We start from the raw sequence: 15,810 nt of genomic DNA, 5'->3' as shown, positions 1-15,810 counted from the left end.
ACCTTGGCCAGGGAACTTCTTAGCTCGAAGTCAGTTTCCTCATCTGTTAGATGGAAAGAATTAATGGCACAGACTTTATGGTGATTTCTAGGATTAAATGAAGCAATCTACAGAAAGCAGTTGGTACAATGCAAACGATATTAGCTATTAAGTGAAAACTGCAGAGTGCTACACAAATATTAATTATAATCCATACCAGGCACATATTGGGTACATAAAAATATATGAGTTGAGCAATAATAACAACAGTTAGCATTTGCCACAGACCATCAGCACTGTTCTAAGTGCTCTCCATGTAACTTTGCAACCTTGAGTAAGTCTCTTCTCAGCTTGTCCATATTGTACACAAAATTAAATTGCACAGATTCTTTTTAAAGCGCCCTCCAGCTCTGACATCCTGTGGCTCAAACCTGAACCTGCCCTCACCCTGGAGTAACAAGGGGACACCAAGGAGAGGGGCCTCTTCCCTGCTACTACCCTGGCACACTTGGATGGCACCTCAAGTCTCTGATGACAAAGTAGAGTCCAAGAAGAGACTCTCTCTCCTCCCCTCTCCAGCCCACAGTCCTTGCCCTACAAGCTCCGTGATGGAGGGTGGGAAGGCGTGCAGAGTGGGGAAGGCCCACAGACAGTCTGAGTCAGATGCAAGGCCAGGCCAGGGAGAGGCCCAAGCCTCAATCTAAGCACCCCCTTGCCACACACACACACATACCCCCAGCACTTCCACCTTAACAAATGCATTTGGAACCCAGATTCTACTTCCTTCCAAGGAAGAAACCAAAATTTGACCCTAACCGAAATGTTGCTCTCACCCAAAAGCAGCTGTGAACTTAGAGGCAAGTTCCCAAAGGACTACAGCTTTCTTTTTTTTTTTTAGAGATAAGGCCTCCCTATGTTGCCCACGTGGTCTTGAACTCCTGGGCCCAACGGATCCTCCTGCCTCAGCCTCCTGAGTAGCCAGGACTATAGGTGCATGCCACCATATGGGTTTCTTTATTAAACCATACAGGTCTATGAGTAAGTCACATGGCCACCTCGCGACTAAAAGGTTGTAAGGAGAAAGGTGCCATCTTAAAAACCTCAAGTAGGTATTATCAACAACTGAATGAACAAGGACAGGAGTGAGCAGTGTGCAGCTGACCCAATATAAGCCCATGATATAAGGTCATGAGGATGAGAGTCGTGATTGTAACTGAGTTGTGCCACCTTACTAACGCTACCTACCTACTGATTAACATTCATCCAGCACTCACTGTGCACAGACCATCTCACTAATCCTCACAATGCCACACCCACCTTCTACTTGAGGAAACCAAGGTAGAGAGAGGTTAAAGAACTTGCCCAGCCCATGAAGCTGCAGGACCAAAGCCTGATTGCAGGGAAAGCCGCCTGACCCCGGGCCTGTATGCTTAACTGCTGTGCTGCTCTGCTCTGAGGGCAGCCAGCTGTCCCTCCAACAGCAAGAGCAAGGGGAGATGCACCTGCTAAGCAGCACTCACTGCCTAGAACGGCCCCTAGAAGGGACAACCACCACAGAAGCTAAAGCGATAAAAAGCAGAGGGGCCAAGATTGCTGCAGAAAGGCCAGGGAACCAACTGACTCCCAGCAGGCTCAGCCTCAAAGGGGACTACACGCATTTCCCCAACTCCCCTGTCTGGAACCAGCCCCCCATCGACCTCACCCCTGCCAGCACCTCCCCTTACTCTGCTTTGCTTTCTTCGCAGCACTTATGACCACCTGGCACAACAGATCCCAAGCACGTCTTTGTCTTCATTCCAACAGCACAGCGGCTCCATGGGCACAGGGATTCCATGATGCTCCTGTTGTATCTTCAGGGCTTAGCACACTGGAGACACTCCAATGTTTGTGAACCACATGAATTAAATATTTATTAGAGGCCCGGGTCCATAACATGGCACTAGTGCAATGGAGTATATAAAGATATGACATCCATGGACCTTCTACTCAAAGAGCTCACGGTCAAGCAGGGTGGAACAGACAGACACACAGGGAGAGAAGACAAGCCACTAAGCAGTGGATACGAGCAGCCCTGCTAAGGGCCCAGGAGGTTCAACAATGGAACTCTGAGTTCCAGCTAGAAAGGAGAGAAGGGAGATGGCCTGAATGGGGCCTGAAGGGACGATAGCAGAGAAGAGGTGTGAGCAGAAGGTGGCGTTCCAGAGAGAGGCGCGGCATGAGCAAAGGCACGGAAGGGAGGGAGCTCCAAGGAGCATCACGGCTCAGTCTGGCAGGGACATGAAAACATCAGGTGTGAGGAGCTTCTGGAGCTGCTGGAGTGCCACCTGTCGAGGGCCTTGGATGGCAAGTCAAGGAAGCTGGACCTGGGAATCAGTGAAGGCTACAAGCAGGGACGTGGTCAGTCTTCTCTTTGCACAGGAAGGTCTGGCAGAGCAGGAGGCAGGACTGAGATGACGAAGGGGCTGGTAGCAGGGGCACCACCACAACAGTGCAAATCAGGAGGAGGAGCACTGAGAAGTGTGACAACTGAAGCAGTGACAAGGATGGAATGGATACAAAAGACACCAAGAAAGTAAAACTATTTAGACCATCTGACTGAATGCGCAGGTAAGAGGAAAAGGGAATGGACGGAATAGCGTGATCTCATTTGTACTTTCAGAAAGAGTACACTTTTCCACGGCCTTGGGAAAATTCTAAAAGGATTCATGAGAAATTGTGACCAGCTGGCATTTAAAAATAAGATGCATTCTACAAGAAGAAAAACTCCTAAAGCAACAGGGATGGGGAAAACTGATAGCAAGGTCCTGAGTCTGGCTCGCAGGAAAGAGGCAGGCATCGTTATTGAGCCACATTATTGAGCTCTGTAAGTGTGTCATGTTCCAAGTCCATCCATGCAGCTCTGTTCCACAGGCAAACAGGCTGCACAGGAAGATGCAAGAGGCTACCTCTCTAGAAAGATGTTAGGGAATCCCTGGCATACGAGAGCCTAGGGCAGGCCAGAGTAAGAATGTAATTTCCCCACACTCCAGAGGCGGGCAGCAAAGCTCACGGCTAGAAGAGAAGACCGCAACCCAAGAGTGATAAGGGTGCCTATTTAAGGCTAATGACAAAAACGACCCTGACTTGCTGATCCTAGAGCACACTCCATATGCCAGGCTCCAGGTAAGGGTAGTCCCTGTGCAGCAGCCGCCATTTTACAGATGAAGAAACTAGAGTCAGGGAGGTGAAACGTGGGAAGTGCTAGGGCCAAGACTCAAATGCAAACCCTGGACACTTAACAGGGACCCCTGCACAAGTAAAGGCAATAACATGGAGCTGCTCTGAGGTGACAAGTAACCCTTTTCACAGAAGGGAAGACTGGGAAACAATAGAATGATTTGCAGTTCCCACTTCCCCCACCCACTGCTTTATGGAGTCCTGGGAAGATGGACGGGTGGAGCATCCGTATACTCACAAAACAGACAACCTACTTTAAAAACTAATTGAATGTCAAGGTGAAAATGAGCATGTTTTTAGCCTTAAAAATGTTAACTACCTAGGCACATTTGGGAAGGCACAATGGGGAAGCAGTTCAAGCATTATTCTTTACATTGAAAGTTCACACAGTTTACAAAGCGAGGCATCACAGGCAGGAGCGGTGTCATCGTCCTCACTCCAAAGATGAAGAGAGTGATGTACAGAGAGTGACTTCCCAAAGTTATACAGTGGGTCAGCAGCCGAGACAGGCCTACGCAGCCATGCTCCACCTACTCAACACAGTGTTTTCCGAGGGCCTGCTGGGTGCCAGGCACTAGAAAACGAGGAAGAGATAAAATCAGCTCAGACCTACAGCAGGCAGGCAGTGTGGGCTAGGGCAGGCCTAGCACCAGGACAGTGCCAACACGGCCAGTTTCAAAAGGACAGGCTTCCCAGAGGCTCAGCCTGTCAGCTCCTGGTGTCAACATCCCAATTCCCAACACCCCAATCTATGTAGAGGTGTTGCCCAACCCCGTGATCCGAAAAAGATCACCCCCTTGCCTAAGGCTGTTGCCTTGGAGATTTTGTTCCCTAGCTCTTCAGTTTTCTATGAGCTGAAATTAGATGCACCGGCTGCTCACCACAGATGTCAATCCCAGAAAGGCAGAACAAGAAGAGCCCTTGGAGACCTCCTACACCAAGCATGGCACACACAAATGCCCACAGGAGTTGAGCAGGTGGTGGAAACAAATAAAACAGGCCTGATTTTAAAAAATAAAATGTATAAAGCACCGTGCAAGGATACCATGGTGTAACTGTGATGAGACTGCACGGCCACATGAAGAGCATAGCCACCTCGCGACTCCAGCAAAGTGTTGCCATATGAGAATGGCAGACTTTCCATTTGTTCCTCAAAGAAAGCTAAAAATCAATTTTATGTAAAGCCTCCCAACTTTTAAATGGTAGCGATCACTTAAAATCAATTAATATCATTAAGTTTCTGGACTCATAGTTTGAGGCAAGAAAAACTGAGCCAGTGGCTTAAAAGTTTATCCAACAAGTATTTTATTGACTTGTGCCAAGCTCTGGCTTAGGTGCTGGGGACAGAGAGATGAAGAAGTCGTAGCCCCTGTTCACGGGTCAGTAAGGAAGTAAGTGTGGAATAGATCATTTCAGCCCAGGGCAGTAAGCCCTGGGAGGAGAGCACAGAGTCTGCAGAGGACACCACCGAAGGCTCCTTCTGAAGGCAACACTTGCACTTGGCCAGCCAAAGGAGGGGAGAAGAATCACAGGCACACATGCCTGAAGCAGCTTAAGGTCCCGCAGGAGCAAGTGTCCCTGCAGGGAGGCACAGTGAAGGCAGAAAGTGGCCCCCACACATGGAGGATCTCGTGAGCCAGGCCCGGAAACATGCCTTTAACTGCGAGGCAAGGGAGAGACATGAAAGGATGGGACACAATCAGCTTCAACTCTGAACAGTCCCTGGGACATGAGAAGTTGGTCACGGGCTGCCTCTGGGAGCAGGACCAACAAAACACAGTGGAAGGGAAGATGGGCTTTTCCCTGGGCACCTCCTTTTCAACTGTCTGCATTTAATGACCATCTGCAGGAAACCTGTTCAAAAGTAAAATTTACCTTTTTAAAAAAATTAGCCTGGTAGCACCAGAAAGTATAGATTTGTAGGAAGCAAGCTAATAAAGAACAATTTTTCAGCTGGTCAAAGGGAAGATGGTGTAGGCCTGAACTGACAGTAGAAAGAACAAACAGGAGAGGACAAAACTGAGAAACTGCTGGAAGGTGAAGCCCAAGACTTGTCATGAATGTAGAGAAAGAGAGGAATGTGGATGAAGGACTGGATAGTAGAGCTACTCACAACAGAAGAGACAAGAGTCATCTCTAAGGGGGCAGAGAAGAAATGTGGGTGAGCCCCATTTGGACACAGTCAATTACATGTACCCATGGGACATGCATGGGGTGCTGGCAGGGGCATGTGGAAAGCTCTGGGCTGGATATTTAGAATCCAGAAGTCATGGGTACGTGAATGAGGATGAAAGAGAATGGCCAGGAACAGGGCGCAGAAGGGATAGCAGGCTCAGAAAAGGTCAGAAGCTCCTACCAGACACAGGAAGGGCAGAGATGGTAGTTGATGCTGGACACCAGTGCCACTGCGGAGAGCAGGAATGACCCCTTCCAATAAAGGGAAAAGGCAGCACTTGAAACCTGGGAGGATCAAGGCTGCCTTCCAGTGCAGCACCTTTACTTTCCAAATGTGGTAACTGGCCCAAGATGAGCCTAGTAAGGGTTACAATTAACAACCACTTTACATTTATACTATTTTATAGATGTATCTTTTACATACAGAGACCTTCAACATTCTACTGTGATATAAGAAAGGAGGAATGTAATGGAATTTCATCATATATGAGGGTCATATGCTGAAGTCAGAAGGTGGAAATAACTTCAACTGTTGTACTATTTAGATTGTATTACTGGTTACGCTGTACTACTATTACGATAAAATTTAAAGGACGTTCAACCAAACCCTTGAGAGTGATTCCTTCTGCACCTAAAGTACAGTGTGGTTGTGTAGACAGTCCCCTGCTGTCATTCTCACACACAGTGAGTTTCAGAACCTCCAAGGCAGAAAAATGGAGCGCACCAGAGGGAAATCTACACGCAGGTGTCTGGATCTTCAACCATCCTGTCTTTAAGATGAGCTTCCACCCCTCAGCAGCTGAGGTGGAAAAGGTAGAGAGACCTAAAGCACTGTGCTTCCCTGAAGAATTTGCTTTACCTTGTTTTCTAATGCATCAGCACTTGTCAGAAGATGTGATGGATTCAGGAGCATCAAACAGAGTAACACATGTGAAAGCAGCTAGCCCACAAACCGGCACACAGTGTGAACTCAAGAACCGTTTGCTGGACTTGAAATCAGAAATAGATACTTTTCATTGAAAAGTAGCAGAGAAGTTGGCCACCTGTTTTCTGGCTTTCCAGCTGGCAATTCCTGATGTGGGCTCCATCAAACTGCACTGATCCAAACAGTTAGCCAGGTGAGCTTTACAGCTGTAAAAGACCAGAGAAGACCTATAATGCAACCCCTTCACGGTGTCTATGCTAAATGGGTGCATGGAGATGCTACATCATATCTCTATCTTGCACATAAGGAGAAAGACTCATCCTTCTGAAACGTCAGGGCGTAAGTCCAGGTCATGGGTGCATGGAGATGCTACATCATATCTCTATCTTGCACATAAGGAGAAAGACTCATCCTTCTGAAGCGTCAGGGCGTAAGTCCAGGTCTGGGGTTTTCTGTTTACCATACTGCCTTTAAGCGAGTCAACTAAGATGAATGCTGCAATCAAAAAGCAGACATTCTAGGGTGAACAGGATCCCAAGCACAGAGGTTAACATCCAGCAGGAACAAAAGAAAGAACAGGAAAAGTAATCATGTAAAACATATCATAAGGAACTTCCATGTTCAAGCTGAAACAGTCAAGAAGGCAAGCTCAGAAGCATTTCACTAGGCAACCACGTGGCGGAAAACAAAGTCTGCCACATACATCCAGAACAGTGTGTGTTAAAGCCTGGAAGAATGAGATTCTCATGCACAGCTGCCACAGGATCACCAGCTTGGCTAGAGAAGGACTGCCAATTCATTAATCCAAGCATGTAACCCAACATGTATACACTAATGAGCAGACACTATCATGAAAATCCAGGATTTGCCCTCTTAGAGCTCATAAGAGAAAAACAGGACATAGGCACACAGAGAAAGCAGTGGCTGTGACTATTAAAAGAAAAAGTTATCAGTCTGATAAGGGGCATCCACAAAAACCCTACACCTAACACACATAATGATGGAAGACTGAATGCTTTCTCCCTAAGTTCAGGAACAAGGGGCAAGGACATTCACATTCACAACTTCTATTCAGCATTGTACTGGAGATTCTAGCCAAAGCAAGAGGGCAAGAAAAAGGGCATCCACACTGCAAAAGAAGTCAGTCTTTATTTGCAAACAACATGATCCTACCTGTAAAAAGGCCTAAGAAATCTACCCAAAACAAAACCCTAACTGAACTAATAAATAAGTCTAACGAGGTTGCAAGATAGAAGGGCAACATACAGAAACCAACTATAAAAGTAAGAAAATGAAAAGAAAAATAAAAGTAAGAAAACAACTCCATTCACAATAGCATCAAAAATAATAAAATGCTTGGGAATACATTTAAGAAGTATAAGACTTGTACACTGAAAGTACAAAACACTCCTCAGAAAACTTAAGAAAGATCTAATGAATGGAAAGATCCTTCATATTCACTAATTAGCAGACTCTATATTGCTAAAATAGCAATTCTCCCAAAAGTAATCTATAGTGTCAACACAAATCCTATCAAAATCCCTGTCAGCTTCTTTGCAGAAGTTGATAAACTTATCCTAAAATGTATTCAGAAATGCAAAGGACACAGAACAGATAAAACAATCTTGAAAAATAACAAAGTTAGAGGTCTTACACATCCCAATTTTGAAAGAAAGCCACAATAATCAGCATGACAGCATGGTATTGACATAAGGACAGACATAAAGATCAATGGAACAAAACTGAAAGTCCAAAAATAAACCCTTACTTTTATGTTCACTGGATTTTCACAAAGGTTCCTAGGTAATTCAATGGGGAAAGAATAATCTTTTCAACAGAGCCTGGAGAAATAAGAGATCTCATTATGCAAACATCAATTTAGATCAGGATTCAGCAAACTCTGGTGCTTGAGCCAAATCCAACCCACCACTTGATTTTGTAAATAAATTTTATTTGGAACACAGTCAAAACCATTCACTTAAACATACTGTCTATGGCTGCTTTCCTCTACAATGGCAGAATTGAGGACAGTCATCCTTTGGTATCCATGTAGGATTGGTGTCAGGACCTCTGTGGATACCAATATCTGAGAATGCTCAAGTCCCTCATATAAAATGGCAGAGTATTTGCATATAACCTACACACACCTACTATGCACAAAGATATCTTATAGCTCAATAATAAAAAGATAAATAATCCAATTAAAAATGGGCAAAAGATCTGAATACACAATTCACCAAAGAAAATATATGGATAGGCACATGAAGAGATGCTCAACATCATTAGTTATTAGGGAAAGGTAAATTCAAACCACAATGAGATACAATTTCACAGCCACTAGAATTGCTCGAATCAAAGATAATAACAAGTATTGGTGAAGATATGAAGAAAATGGAATCCCATATATTGCTCGTGGAAATATCAAATGGTACAGCTTCTTCAGCAAACAGTTCAGCAGTTTCTTTAAAAAGTAAACCTGACAATTCATAAAATTCATAAACTGAATGACCCAGCAAATCCACTCTTAGGTATCTATCCATGAGAACTAAAAACATTTGTCTGCAAAAAAACTTGTATAATACATAAATGTTCATAGCAGCATTACTCACAATAACCAAGAAGTAGAAAAAATTCAAATGCCCTCAACTGGTGACTGAATAAGCCAAATGCAGTACATACATAAAACAGGATACCATTCAGCAATCAAAAGGATGGACTATGGAGATATACTACTACATCAATGAACCAACATCAAAACCACTTGCTCAGCAGAAGAAGCCAGAAATAAACGCTGCATGAATCATTTACACTCAGTCCTCCATATCCATGGATCCCATGGAAAACATTTGAGAAAAAGGAATAAAAGATAATACACCAATAAAAAATAATACAAATCTTTAAAAACACAGTGTAACAACTATTTACATAAAGTTTACACTGGGTATTATAAGTAATTTAGAGATAATTTAAAGTATACAGGAGAATGTGTGTAGTTTATATGCAAATACACCATTTTCCATAAGGGACTTGAGCACCCAAGGATTTTGGTATCCGTGGGGGTCCTGGAACCAATGACCCATGGATAAGTCATTGAAAGACCAAGAGATGACTATCTATGAAATGTCCAGAAAAGGTAAATTTATAGAGAAACAGGATTAATGGTTACCTGGGACTGGGAGTGGGGATGGGGAGTGACTACAAACAGGTCAAGGCATCTTTTTGGGTCTTGTAAATGTTCTATAATTGGATTGTGGTGACAGTTGCCCAATTCTGTGTAAATTTACTAAAAAGCATTGAAATGGGTGAATTTTATAATATATAAAATGCATCTCAATAAAGCTGTTTTTTTTTTTTTTTTTCAAGAGATGGGGTCTTGCTATGTTGGACTCAAACCACTGGGCTCAGGTGATCCTCCTGCCTCAGCCTCCCATGTAGCTGGGACTACAGGTACATACCACTGCACCTGGCTTAAACCTGTTGTTTTTTGTTTTTAAAGAAAAATCAGTGTCACCAGATAATATCTTTCCAAAGCTCTGCTCCTGACCAGAGAACTGACTGCAGTGTGGCCTCCAGAACAACATGTTCACAGCCCTGCCTGGCATTTGGGCCCTGAGTCTGGCCTCGCCACCTGCCAATTCCTCAAGCATCTTACCCTCCTTGTGGCTGCCAAGCATGTGGGCTTGGCACACAGGGTTCCAGCTTGGACCCTGAGGTTCCAGCTCTGTGACCTTAGGTTACTTCACCTCACTGAACCCGTTTCCTCCCTTCTGAGATGGGGATAATGACCCCTCACAAGGTAAGCATGTGGAATTTCTGGGGTGATGCTCCAAATACACCAGGCACAGTGCTTAGCACAGAGTGAATATGCACACGCTTCACAGGGCTGGCTTAGGCCACAGTCAACATCTCCTCCTGAGAGGCACTGCCTGACCATCCCACCTCAAGTAGGCAGCCCCAGTAGCCTTTGTACACTTTTTGTTTCCTCCTTAGCTCTTGCAGCTCTTTGAGTCTTTTGCCTGTGTCTCTTCTTTTCTAGTCCATTCTCCCTACTGGGCTGAGGTCTCTATGATGACAGAGTTCTCAGCTTTGTCCCTCATTGTCTCAGCAAGGCCAGGCCCAGTGCTGGACAAGTAACATGAAGACAGTGGACATTCACTGAGGTGAGGAATAACTGGCGGCTGCAGGTACAGCGCTCTGGCACATGGCCTCTCTGGCACTGGCACACTGGGGGACTCTCTTGTGTGTCTGACTACATTCTTCCTGATCTTCCCCTCCGCCGTGGTCCAGAATCAGCCTCATGGGAGCAATGTATGATGGTAAAGTTGATCAAGCCTGGAGGGGATAATGACTCTGGGAACATGCAAGTGACTGGAACAGGAGTGGGCTCAGTGGTGGCAAAGGAGAAAAGGTTGGTGAACAGTGAGGGGTCTGGATGCTCACAAGCAACCAACGTCAGCTCATGTGGAGAGGAGAAGAGGGAAGGCGGACACATATGGGATATGACTGCCATGTGTGCCTTCTCTTACTGAAGGATGAGGTTAAATGTACTGGTTGAAACAAAATCTTTACATATTTCATACATTTGCTCTGAAAACTGGAGTTGAATATAACTGCAGCATTTTGCATTCATTAAATTTCTTTTACCTTCCATGGAATTACGGTTTGAACACACTTTGTGAATTTATGCAAATTAAGTATGTAAACTAGCAAGGCCTAGCACTTAATTTTTTTTTTTTTTTTTTAACATGGAGTCTCTCTCTGTCACCCAGGCTGGCGCAATCTCGTCTCACTGCACCCCCCCCGCCCCGGGTTCAAGGATTCTCCTGCCTCAGACTCCCAAGTAGCTGGGTGTACAAGTGTGTGCCACCATGCATGCCCAGCTAACTTTTGTATTTTTGGTACAGGCAGGGTTTCACCATGTTGGGCAGACTGGTCTTGAATCCCTGACCTCAGGTGATCTGCTTACTTCAGCCTCCCAAAGTGCTGAGATTATAGGCATGAGCCACCACTACTGGCCACTAATACTTAATCTTAAAGGGACTAGAACACTTTCTAGGACCAGGCCTCAGGAATTAAATACAAATGGTCATTAAGAATATTCAACTTGCTCTAAAGAAGCTGGGGCAGATCTTCTTTGGCATCTGCCTCTCATTAAATTAACTCATTTGTTCACTTTGGCAACTGTTTTGTTGATCTGGCAATCTTTTTCACTTACTTACCTGAAGACAAGGTGAATTCCTCAACCCTCAATAACTCTGCTAACAGAAAAAGCCCCTACACCAAAACGTCCTTTCTTCATTACCATCACCTCCTTTCTTCAGTTTTCCTCTTTCAAACACAAGCAGAAGGAAGGACATGGCTCTCATTACATGGGGCTGTGCACTTTACTGTGCACCTCTGGACAAGTCATTTATTCTCTCTGATTAGTTTGCCCGGCTGGAAAAGAAAGCAGTCACCAAAGTTCCTTCTAGTTTTAAAACTAAGTGGGGCACTAGCATCCCTGTAAGGACAGGTGCGGGTATTGTCACAAAATTTTCAGGCTGCCTTGCATACATCATAGGCAGTGGGGCTGGGAGAGGAGGGAATTACAGAAGTGAGAAAAAGTTGCTTTTTGCACCCAAAAGATCTTAATTAAAGTCCCAGAAGTTACTCAGGTTAACACCTTGGGCAAATTCCTTAACCCCTCTAAGCCCAATTCTCCATCTTTAAATACAGAGAATTTATATGTTGCAGAAGTATTTAAGAGAACTCGAAATAAAATGTACCTGTCTTATATAACACTCAAAAAACATGAGGTTTCCAATCAACTTGGAAGAAGGCACCCCCAAAGGCACTCCCCTGAACCTCTGAAGACTCCAACTTAACTTTCCAACATTCCCCAAAACAGGAGACCAAATCACAAGGGTGAGAGCGCCCAAACAGAGCCAAGCTTATCTTTCTAAATTCCAATTCAGGTTCCTCCCTCTCGGCCTTCCAACATAAGCCATCTCCTCCCCTGTTTAATCCTTGCCACAAGCGAGGTCAACAAAACTATACAACACCTAGAAAGCACCAAATGTGCCAAGTACTCTGCTAGGCTAAGAAAAGAGGCCTCCTTAACACTCTCACAGACATCATCTTATCCTAGGCAGTACATAGGATACATACACATCATTTTTTTTTTTTTAATGTGGCCACTGAGGCTCGAAAGAGATTTTTACCCAAGGTCACACAGCTAATGAGCACCTGCAAGACCTCCTAAAGTCTGTCTTTCTAAACCACCTCCCTAATTCCTCCTTAACTAATTCACCTGTAACCAGCTCTGTGCATTTCATTTAATCTTGGTCCCCTTTACTGGGTTCATTCATCTCTCCACAGTTACTTACAAAACACCTGCAGGTGTAGACACAGGTGTAGGAAGAGGCTGAGCACAGCAACATGCCCCGGAATTGGCTTGTTTCAATCCCAGTTCTGCCACTTACTATTTACATGACCTTGGATCAGTTCCTTCACCTCTCAGTGCTTTAGTTCTCCTTAATCTATAATAATGGGCTAAACAGGGCTGTTGAAAATTGAATCAGTTACTTATACGGGGTTTAGTCCAACGCATGAGCTGCTTTTATTCTTCTGGGTTCTGGGGACAGTCTTATAATCAGACAGGAATCTTAGCCTCAACAAGCTTACACTCTAGCGGTAAATGCAATAAACAAGTAAACAATTACCAATAAAAGTGATCATTGTGATGAGTGCTATGAAAATAATAAATGTGTGACGGGGGGTAGAAGGCTACTTCAGATTGGGTGGTCAGGGAAGGATTCTCAAGGGATATCTGAACTACAAGAATTACAAGAAGGAGCGGGATTTAGGGAGAGCTGAAGGAGAGAGAACAGCCGGCGCACAGACCGTGTGCTGAGCCAGCGGCACCTTCCAGGAAAACACGGCGGTCCTGAGGCTGGGGACGACGTGCGGGTGCCACGCGAGGGAAATGGCCCGAGATGCAGTCCCAGAGGTCGGCGGGCACCGGCCAGCTTTGGAACCAGGTAAGGCAATATCCAAGCGCGCTAGGAACCCCCTGGAGGGTTTCAGGCAGGGAAGGGGATCGTATCTGAGCTATGGTTCTTCCAGCGCCCCGCAGAAGTGCTGTGGAGAACAGACCGGCGGGGAAGAGCTGAGTCCCCAGGCAAAGCCCAGGTGGGAGGCACCGCGTACCCAGAACTGAACGCGCGCACCTGAGGGGACACTGGCTGGGAGGCCGGGCGCAAATTCAAGAAACGTAAAAACTAAGCCGACCGGAGCCAGGACGTGGCCAGGGCGTCCCTCGTGTCCCAGGGGCCTCGCACCTGTCCCATTCTCCACTCCTCCTTCCTTGAAGCCAGTGTCGCAAAGCTACAAGGTTGCCAGCCTCGGGCTCGCGTCTCGGTGCAGCCTCTTCCTGGCCTGAGCCCCAGGAGTCTCCCACGCCCCACGTCCCTCACGCGTGGAAGAAGCACCAGCCCCGCGCTCCGCCCCGCACCTCCCCCGCCCGCCCGCGGCCTCCACGCCCGCCCCGGCCCAGGCGGCGCCGCTCACCCGGACACCCTGCAGCACCCGGACCCGCTCCTCCTCGTCCACTCCGAAGGACACCCTACGGCCCTCGCTGCTCTCCGTGCTCCCCATGGCGAGCTGCTGGAGGGCGGGCAGCCACCAGACCCGGACCCGGCTCCAGAGCAACCGAGCCAACAACGCTTTCCAGGACTCGCGCGGCCGCGGCACACGCCAACAAAACCACGTCCTATTGGTCGCTGCCGGAGGCTTCACCAATCGGGTGGTGCTGAGTCGCGGTGCCTTGTGGGGGTTGCAGTCCTTCCGTCTGGAGGGGTGGGGGCGTGGCGGTCTGCGCCTGCTAGAGTGCGTTAGGCTGTGGCCGAAGATGTGTACCGGCGGAGGCCCTGGAGTGGCGGCCTGGGTTCAGGACAGGGTCACGTTCTCGCTTTGGGAGCTCACACTTGAGGAAGAGCCAAGGGTGATGTTCTGCGGCCAGGAGACGCCGAGAAGGCCAAGGCGCTCATCTGGAGGCGAATTTCTGAGGGTTCACCGCTCCGTTCATTCAGCAAACACGTGAAGAGCATGACAGCGCCGCTCAAGAAAGCGAGTGTCCTGCCCTTGAGAGGTTTACAGTGCAAGGAGGAGAAACAAGTGAAAAGCCAAACACGCACGCAAGGAAACTGAGGGTAATACACGGAAAACTGCATGGTGATGCCACGAGTGAAATGAACAGAAGAAGGCCTCTTTTAATTTCAGCGGCCAGAGCAACTTCTGAGGCAGAAGCTTTGAACTGAGCCCAAGGGAGAGTAGGATTTATGTAAAAGGTAGGGAAAGAGGTTTTCTGGGAGCCTCAGGCAGGAAAAGAGAAAGAGGGGCCATCCCATGGCTGGAAAGTGAGAAGAGAGCAGAGGAACGGTGAGGAACCAAATCATGTCGGGTCTTGTGAGGCAGGATCTGAGTGTGGGTGCCGCGGGAGGACAGGGAATGGTCCTAAGCCTTTAGGAGGCATTACCCAAAAAGTGTACATGCCATGTGTGGAATGCAGTGTGCCAAGCATTGTGTGTAGGCTTCTTACACAGGACCCTATGTGTAAGGGAGCACACAGACGGTTGCCAGTCAGACACTGCTACCTTCAACTAAGCCCCTTTTTGTTCCTCTAAGTTGCTGAATGGCTTTGATTTGCAAACGTGCACCTGAAGCCGAGCTGAGGAAAACTAGATGGCTACATGAAAAAGGCAAAAAGTATTTGGAGCTCCTATTGGCAACCTGGATGGAGTGGGGTGTGCCAATAAAGTATTTTGAATGAAACTAGCAGATACCTTTGTTCCTAAAGATTCCATGGTCACACCAGCTCTGGGATGTTTACTGGCTTCTTCACCCTCAGCTATTCTCAATCTCAGAGCCTTACTGCTCTCTCTCAATCATTCTCTCCTCCTCACCCCTTTCTTACCAGGGATTAGGAAGTGGGGGCAATGGGGAAATGGTCAAAGGGTACAAACTTTAGTTATAAGATGAACAAGTTCTGGCCAGGCACAGTGGCTCATGCCTGTAATCCCAGAACTTTGAGAGACTGAGGCGGGCAGATCATTCAAGGTCAGGAATTTGAGACCAGCCTGATCAACATAATGAAACCCCATCTCTACTAAAAATACAAAAAAAATTAGTCAGGCATGGTGGCACGTGCCTATAATCCCAACTACTTGAAAGGCTGAGCATGAGAATTGCTTGAACTTGGCAGGCAGAGGTTCCAGTGAGTGGGACCTCACCACTGCACTCCAGCCCTGGTGACAGAGCAAGACTGCAACTCAAAAAAAAAAAAAAAAAATGAACAAGTTCTGAGGATCGAGTGCATGACATAGATGGTGAAGGATGTGTTAATTTCATTGTGTAAAGCATTACACAATGTGTATGTATATCAAACCATCACATTGTATACCTTAAATATATATAATCTTCGTCAATTACTTTTTTTTTTTTGAGACAGAGTCTCTCTCTGTCACCCAGGTTGGAGT

At 46.4% G+C, this 15,810-nt stretch overlaps 1 protein-coding gene across 3 annotated transcripts in view; it reads right to left on the bottom strand.

Annotated features, from left to right (window-relative positions):
- Positions 1-14,016, bottom strand: part of CHCHD6 (coiled-coil-helix-coiled-coil-helix domain containing 6) — a 239,701-nt gene extending 225,685 nt beyond the window's left edge. For 2 of the 3 annotated variants that reach the window (XM_023215398.3, XM_023215405.2), the window contains exon 1: positions 13,844-13,996. In XM_023215398.3, the coding sequence (XP_023071166.1) occupies positions 13,844-13,930 (87 nt within the window). In that variant the 5' untranslated portion in view covers positions 13,931-13,996. Of the gene's footprint in view, positions 1-13,843 lie in introns of all 3 variants that reach the window. The other variant, XM_031935159.1, reaches the window with a different exon arrangement.
- Positions 14,017-15,810: the final 1,794 nt, after the last annotated feature.

This window comes from Piliocolobus tephrosceles, chromosome 2 (genome assembly GCF_002776525.5).
Source record: "Piliocolobus tephrosceles isolate RC106 chromosome 2, ASM277652v3, whole genome shotgun sequence".
Taxonomy (NCBI): domain Eukaryota; kingdom Metazoa; phylum Chordata; class Mammalia; order Primates; family Cercopithecidae; genus Piliocolobus; species Piliocolobus tephrosceles.
The sequence above is the reverse complement of the archived record's forward strand: the minus strand, read 5'-3'. Positions and strand labels throughout refer to the sequence as shown.